At 48.0% G+C, this 7,827-nt stretch overlaps 1 protein-coding gene across 1 annotated transcript in view; it reads right to left on the bottom strand.

The window, feature by feature from the left end:
* The window catches only part of Ankrd27 (ankyrin repeat domain 27), a 51,933-nt gene extending 44,878 nt beyond the window's left edge, over positions 1-7,055 (bottom strand). Inside the window, 2 exon segments of the mRNA XM_019210131.2 lie at positions 1,447-1,571; positions 6,910-7,055. Of these exon segments, the coding sequence (XP_019065676.2) occupies positions 1,447-1,497 (51 nt within the window). The 5' untranslated portion in view covers positions 1,498-1,571; positions 6,910-7,055.
* Positions 7,056-7,827: the final 772 nt, after the last annotated feature.

Below are 7,827 nucleotides of genomic sequence, written 5' to 3' on the forward strand. Positions count from 1 at the left end.
TTTTTTTTTTTTTTTTTTTTTTTTTTTAATACATCTTTGTTCTTTTCTTTTCTCTGGTACTGGGGATTGAACTCAGGGCCTTGTACCTGCCAGGCAGGCGCCGCACCACTGAGCTAAATCCCAAATCCTAAATTGCTTTATGTCTTTTGCCCACTTTTCCCTTGGTTGTTCCTTTTTTTCTCGTGATTTACAGTTTTCTAGGTTTTTGTTTTTTGTGGTACTAGGGATCCAACTATAAAAGGAGCTACATTTCAAGTCCTTCTTTAAAAATTGTTTTATGTTGAGACTGAGGCCTGAACAGGACTTGACGGTGCAATCCTCCTGCATCAGCTTCGTTCATTGCTGGGATTACAGACATGTACCATACGGTTATGAATCTGGATACTCAAATATGTTACAAATAGCTTCTCCTGGTCTGTGACTTGTCTTGACATTTTCCAAACGAGTGTTTTCAGAAATAATTGTTTTAAGAAATTTTAATGTAGCTGTATTTGTCAAACTTTACCTGTATGGCCAGTGCTCTGGGAATCTTAGGAAATCTGTGCCTATCCTCTAGGCTGCTTCTTGCAGAGTGACTGCACCATTTTCCTTAACAGAAGGTGGAGTTTATTTCCCTGCCTTTTGAATCTGAGCCAGCACTGTGACCTCCTTCGGCCCACAGATAGAAAAGACACTCTAGGATTTCTGAGTGTCGGCCTCACAGATCTACTCTCATTCTCTCCACACCCCATGAGCAGTATGCTGGGAAGAAGACCATGTGATGAAAGATCAGCAAGAAGAGAGAGGCTCAGATGGTCCGGGAGCACAGTGAACCTGCCAGCAGATTCACCCACGAGAGTGAGCCCAATGGCACCAGCAGAAGAGCCACCCAGCCAACGCCTCCAACGGTGGGAAATAATGAACCTGGGGTAGGTTTAAGCTTCTAGTTCTGAGTTGGCTACGCAGCAAAGGCTACCTGAAACTACATCCAACTTCAAAGCCATAAATATATTTTATAAAAACAAAACTCTATAATGTACAGGGATCTTAAAAAAGGTTTTCACGTTTCAGCCTTCAATCCATCTGGATTTTAATTTTTCATATGCTTAATCTAGCCAAAACACATTTTCAACAGGCAACCATTATTTTTACATAACAGATGACATATTTTACATTGTTTTATTCCTGCTAAGTCTTCAAACTCTGGCGTATACAGTATTATGGCTTTATAGCACTTCTCAATTCCTGCTAGTCGTGTTTCAAGTGCTCAGTAGCCTCACATGACTAGTGGCTACTGCACTAGACAGAGCAAGGCCAGCACACTTTTTATAGGACTACAGCTTTGAGGTACCACAGAGACTACTACCACCTGACTACAGGATTCTCCCGTGGGAGGGACATTTGCATGCCACCATCATTATGTTCGACAGACTGCAAACCAATGTTTCCTAGTTACTGTCGTCTCACCTGGGGGTTCTTGTGAGAATTAGAAAAAGGCACCTCGTCTTCCCAGTGCATGCAGTCCCATGACAGGGCACATGGTGTGGCAAGGGGCTCTTAGGCTGTGCGTCGGCCCCCGAGAGATGAATAACCTGCACAATTATGTGTAATAGTTCTGTTGTTAGCATTTGACATTTTTCCTTAAACATCCACTCTCTTTTTAGAAACAGAAACCTTCGTACTTTAAATAGAAAAACAGTATCATTTCCCATAAAGAGAAGATCATCTTAAAATTACAAAAACAATTGATGTTATGCTATTGCCTGCCAAAGGTTCTGGGCTTCAGCCTAAGCCATGTCTCTATTAAACACAGAAAATCAGCAACTATTAAACAGCATAGTGCAAATTTACCCTAGGTACAATCGGTTGAATGAGAAAACTGAATAACTTTCTTACTATGTGACAATGTTCCCAGAACACCTCCTTTGGAAAACACTAGAAAGTATGTAGAAGTGCATAAAGAATTCTACCTTGTACAGCTAATGACAAAAACAGCCACCACTGAGGAAGATCCTGTTCCATGCACCACGGTAACATGTAGACATCCTCATCCCGTTTTAATACTTATAATAATGTCAAGTGGGAATCACCAGCCACAGTTGAAGAAACTGAGGCTCAGCTGGCTGAATCAAGGTTATAGGACATCAAAATGTACTCTAAAATTCATCCTTTAACCACTAGGCTCATCTTGTAAAATCAATATTCCTGGGAAAGGGCTTTTTATGGGCCACTGATGGACAGGATCCTTTATGTCCCTGGATGGAAAAAGTTCACAGGACACAGTCCCCATATGTGTCCCCATACCAAATTCCCTTTGTGCAGCCAGAGCAGTCTCGACTGCAGACCCTCCTGGATCTCCCTGAAGGAGGCCACTGAACTCCCTGCAAATCCTCTTAGGAATAAGAGTCTAGCACAAAAATAGCTGCAAGTAATCCTTTCCTGGACCCAGGGAGTGGTAGCTCTGCAATAATTCAGGTATTTGAATTGCAGTATTCAGCTGTTACTAGAGCCCAGATAATCCTTTTATGAGTCCCCAAAAGAACTATAAGGTAAATGCATTTTTGCCAGGATAGAATCATAAGAAAACATTTTTCTAAATTCTACATGGCAGAGTACAACAGTCAAGATGTTTTGGACTAAAACCACATGAGAAACAAGATGCACAATATGGTCAGATGAAAGCTGGGAAAGAACACTCCTGCTCCTCAGACATGATGCTGGCAGAACTCCAAACCTTCACTCCCGAGACAGGTAACAAGGGCAGGTTTCCCAGATAGGAGGCGAGGACCCAAGAGAGAAGGAGATGGCAAAGAAGGGAAGGGGTGGCATGATGGGAGACACGCCAGGCAGGGACAAGAGCAGGACCAAAGGTTCAGGAGGCAGGCTCCCTGCAGGCACAGAAGACCCAAGTGGATTTTATTTTAAACTAGAATCCAAGCAGAGCCAAACATGATGACACACATCTATAATGCCAGCACGCTTGGAGACTAAGTCGGGAAGATCACAAGTTGAAGACCAGCCTAGACAACAATACCCTGTCAAATTTTAATAAAAACAGCTAGGGTTCTGCTGCCTGCCTCACAAGCACAAGGTCCTGAGTTCAATCCCCAATACCAAAGAAAGAAAGAAAGAAAAACAGCTAGGGATAGATCAGTGCAAAGGCCCTAGGTTCAATTCCCAGTAGCACACACACAGACACACAGACACACAGACACACACACACCCAAGCAGAGGACTATAGGTATACCTGAGACAGAACATACACACTGCACTCAAGAGGCCCATGGTTCTTTCCCCAGAACTAAAATTAAAAAAAAGTATCCAAGTGCAGCAAGTCAGAGAGGGGTACAGTAGCAGTAGCAAGGGAAAGAAAGGCGAGAATACCACAATGAAACATTCAAATCACAAGCACAAAGTGTATAAACACACAAGGTTCTCAGTAAGCACTGCCACTGCTGCTGAGTCTCATGTGATCTGCTTTCTCTTGGACATCAGTCCTCTTGGTTGGCAATGACTGAATCTGAGATTAGGAGCACAGCCCAGCACTATTCTCAATTCTTCTGTCCTAGAGTGAACAATATGTAATAATATCCTACAATCTGGTGCTTAATGCCACAGAATAATTCATATGTGTGAATAAATGTTTAAAAATAATTTAATATGGGGCTAGGGGTTTAGCTCAGTGGTGCCATGTATGACTCAAAGGTGCAAGGTCCTAAGTTCGATCCCTGGTACCGAAAAAAAAAAGTTAATATCCTGACAGGTTTACTTGAACAAATTAGTCTTCCATTTTAAAACAATATGCAAATAAGCTGGCTGTGGTGGTACAAACCTAAAACCCCAGCACTTGGGAGGCTGAGGCAGGAGGAGCTTGAGTTTGAGGCCAGCCTGGGCTGCCTGGTAAGTTCAAGGCTGGCTTGGACTGCACAATAAAAGCCCATCTCAAAACAAAACAAAACAAAAACAAAAACAAATCGACCTTTCCTTATAAAACTAGAAAGTGGGCCAGGGATTTAGCTCAGTTGCACTGTGCCTGCCTTGCAAGTGCAGGGTCCTGAGTTTGATCCCTGGTACAAAAAAACAAAAAAACTAGATAATGAATTATCTTATAAAATTCCTTTAGGGGTTGGGGGCTCAGTTGTAGAATGCTTGCCTAGCATGCAAGAGCTAAGTTTGATCTCCAGTACTACCATCAGTCAATCACCTATAAGGGGAAAAAAAAAATCCATCCCTGCCTGGGCTTAAATGATGGGATAATTTACAGGAAGTCCAGTGAGTTAGTCAAAGATACCCAATACCCCTCTCCATGAGTCATCTGAGGTCACTCTATGAGCAGGGGAGCCATGCGATGCCTTCAATTAGGATGGTACTTTATGAGGCAACGTGCACACTCATGGTTTGTGGTCCCTAACCGTCCTGCCAGACCGGATAACTCTAAGTAGTCAGGAACCATCTGGTGACAACATGCAGCCCAGCTCAGCAGAAAGTAGCACAAGGAAGTCTGTGCCTCCCAGAGATATACTCCTTGCCAAAATACCTCCATTGTGGTTGCTTCTACCCTTCCAGAGCCCTCACCAAAGCCACTACAACTGATAAGCAGTTGGTTTGTGATTCAAGAAAAAGGAAAATGTTCTATTCATCTATCTGTAATGCCAATGGGAGCAACTTGGCGACATAATGTATGTTGTCATAGTCACTTGTGTCCTTCTGGTCTGTAACAACCTGTCCACATTAATCTTAAAGCCTCTCAGTAAAGCTTCAAGCCCTGTATCTTGCTCACTGTGGACATGCACTGTCATCCAGCTGCACAAAGTAACAGTGGGGTTTTAAGAGGAAGCTCAACCTTCCAGGGAGAGATTATCTCTCACAGGATCTGGAAATCCACGTCTGGTCAGGCACAAAGGCAAACAGCCCAAAACAAAAAGGGCACTCAGAGCTGGCCAAATACAACAACAGCTGGAATGTGCAAGGTTACAAAGGGAGAAAAGGTCCCAGGCCTGGAAGCAAGGTGAAACCACAGAGGGAGCAGGCCAATTTGGAGGAGCAAAAGCACTCCTCAGAATGCCAACCCACCACCTTGTTCCTGAAGTTGTAGGTAGAACCTCCGTGCACCCATCTCTCTGCCAGTAAGTATCTTAGGCAGAAAGGCAGGAACTCCGAGAGCCACTTGTTAGTGCTTCTCAGGTGTATACTCAACAAGACAAATCAAGTCCAGATTCTTCTGAACTGAATTCTTTCAGGTCTGAGGTCTATCATCTATCACACATAGTCACATTCCTCGGTGTCTCTATGAGAGGATAAAGTTATTGGATACCAGCCTAATGCTGGCAAGTAATAAATAGGGAGACTCAACAGAGCAGGTACTGCAGAAACACTGAACAGCACACAGACACATCAGTTACACAGACCTAACGGCCCCTGTATGAGGACAACACAATCCAAAAGGCACCTGAAAGCAGTCAAGCCTTGATCCCCAGCCCGAGGCAGACATTACTGCCTGGCAGAATGATTTCAGGTGATAAGTCAAGATTGGGAGAACTCACCCAAGGTATAAGTTAGGAATATAAATCTGTCCAACCGCAGGGCCCCAACTGCTTTGTCACTAGGATTGGTGAGGAGATGCATCTGTTGTCACATCCTCTTCCTCCTCCAAGGCCTAAGCACTCAGCCTCCTGGATCTTACTCCCATCTGTCCTCCTGGATCAAAGTGATCCTTCCAAAAGCGGCGGCCCCCCTCCAGTCCTTATCAACTTAATTCTCAATCTCTATTTGGTTTGAGGGTTTCTCGCCTGTGGCTTCCGTCCACTTTTGTAGCCTCATCATCCTCAGCTGTCTCCAAAAAGATGAGTTCTGCTTCCTTTCACCTGTTTTTGTCCTGAAAAACCACTACTTCCCGTGAAGACTATGGTCTGTAGATGGCTGAGACTCTCTGGAGAACGGCCAAGGCCCAGAGCAACCAAGCTCTGCCTACAAACGGTCAGTTCAAAAAGGTTAAAGGACAGACCCCTGAATGACAGTGATTCCGGGGGCCAGCGCTCCAACCTCCTCGGCTGCTTCAATGCCAGGCCTCGCATGGAGGATCTCAAAATGCTGATAAGGCCAGTCAAGAGCTGCATTGTTTAATTATAACAGGACCTTCTCTCACTGAAACCCATAAACTTGAAAATTCCAGCTCACGTACACCCTGATATTCCCTCTAGTCTTTCCGCCTCTCGTTCCCAGAATGTCCTAAAGCCTTAGTGAAAAATGCCCCACTTGCTCCCACCACCTAGTACAGTCCGAGGGTGCCTGAGTCCCCTGCACTGCAAGGGGCAGCCAGAAGGGTAGGGCCTGGCTCCCACACCGCTGGACAGTCCCATTTTAACGAAGAAACTAACAGGCTCCGAGTCTAGAGGATCCCTTGGTGCCGAGAATTTTCAAGAAGTAACCTTTACACTGGAGAAGAGGAGACACCGCCCCAGAGAAGGCAGGCAAGCAGGTAGGCAGGGATTCCCCGACTACCCGCATCCTCCCCGGGGACCCCCGATCTGCAAGCACAGCCAGGACCTCAACCCCACCCCCGCCACAGCACGCACCAGTAAACCGCGCCGGGGACTCCGGGCGAGGAGCGACGGCCCCGCCCACTGCCCCCAAAGAAGAGCTCCCTGACCCACGACCCGCGGGCCGGTCGTGGAGTCGCCAGGGTCAAAGGGAGCATTCTTCGCGCGGCCCTCCGCTTCCCTCTGGAAACTAGGGCTCAGAAGTCAGAGCGCGCCCGACCGAGGACAGGGCAACCCGGCCGGCTAGGGGCCGGGGCCCAGCAGCACAGCCCGGGGCTCTGGTTCCAAGAGAAAGGGACTCCTCCCCGCCCGCTCCCGGGCTCCGCCTGGCCTGCGGGCCAACACGTCCGGAGAAATGGGCGGCGCGAGAGACAGGCCAGAGCACACTTACTTAAGAGCTACATACTTCCACTCCCCATGTCTGGGCTGCGGAGGAACCTCGCGAACCCTTAGTTGGGACCTCAGCGCCCACCACTCCAGCGCGGCAGCTCAGTGTTGCAACCCACCCCCTTTACTCTACCGTTGGGCGGAGCCGAGCTCGGGCCAGCCCAATGACCGGCCGTTCTTATTCCGAGTGACGTGCATGCAGAGCAATCATAGAGTCGGCCCAAGCGAGGGTGGGACTCAGGCGACTCCCTTGGCTTCCTACTCAGGCTGGCCCCGCCCCAAACCACCGACTGCGCGTGCTCAAAACCGGAGGGGCGGGGCCGAGGGTTGCTCAGACACGAGGGGTGGGGTCCGAGCTCCGAGGCTACTGGTATGCGGGAAGGAGGACCCACCCGGAAACTGCTGGACTCGCGGGTCGCTCTGACCCGCACGCTTTGCAAGACATAGGTGGTCGGCTCTGACAGGCGCGCGCTCTGTTGCTGCCATTGTTCTTGGATTCTAGTCCTCTCACTTCCATGAACTCCGCACGAACTAAACTCTCTTTTTAGTAGTACCAGCGTCTCAGTTTCCTCATCCGCAAAACAGTGAAAGGTTGCCGGCTGTTTTGGCGCACACTTGTGATCCCAGCACTAAGGGAGGCTGAGGCAGGAGGATCACAAATTCCAGTTCCCTCCTGGGCAATTTAATGACACCCTGTCTCAAAAAAGAAGGCTGGGTGTGTAAAGGCCCCGGTACCGCCCCCAACCCCAGGAAATCTTGAATCTGCCGAGGGCTAACGTCCCAGACCTGGGGGGCAAGGGAGGGCGTGATAGGAGACTCGCACGTGACCTCGCAAGCTGGCCACGCCCACCCCGGTCGCTGCTCGGGGTGGGGGGACCCCGCTAGGACAGGCGAGGGCGGGCGGGTCCTCGGAAATTGGCCG

This window comes from Fukomys damarensis, unplaced genomic scaffold, assembly GCF_012274545.1.
Source record: "Fukomys damarensis isolate Sample0158 unplaced genomic scaffold, DMR_v1.0_HiC HiC_scaffold_19, whole genome shotgun sequence".
Taxonomy (NCBI): Eukaryota; Metazoa; Chordata; class Mammalia; order Rodentia; family Bathyergidae; genus Fukomys; species Fukomys damarensis.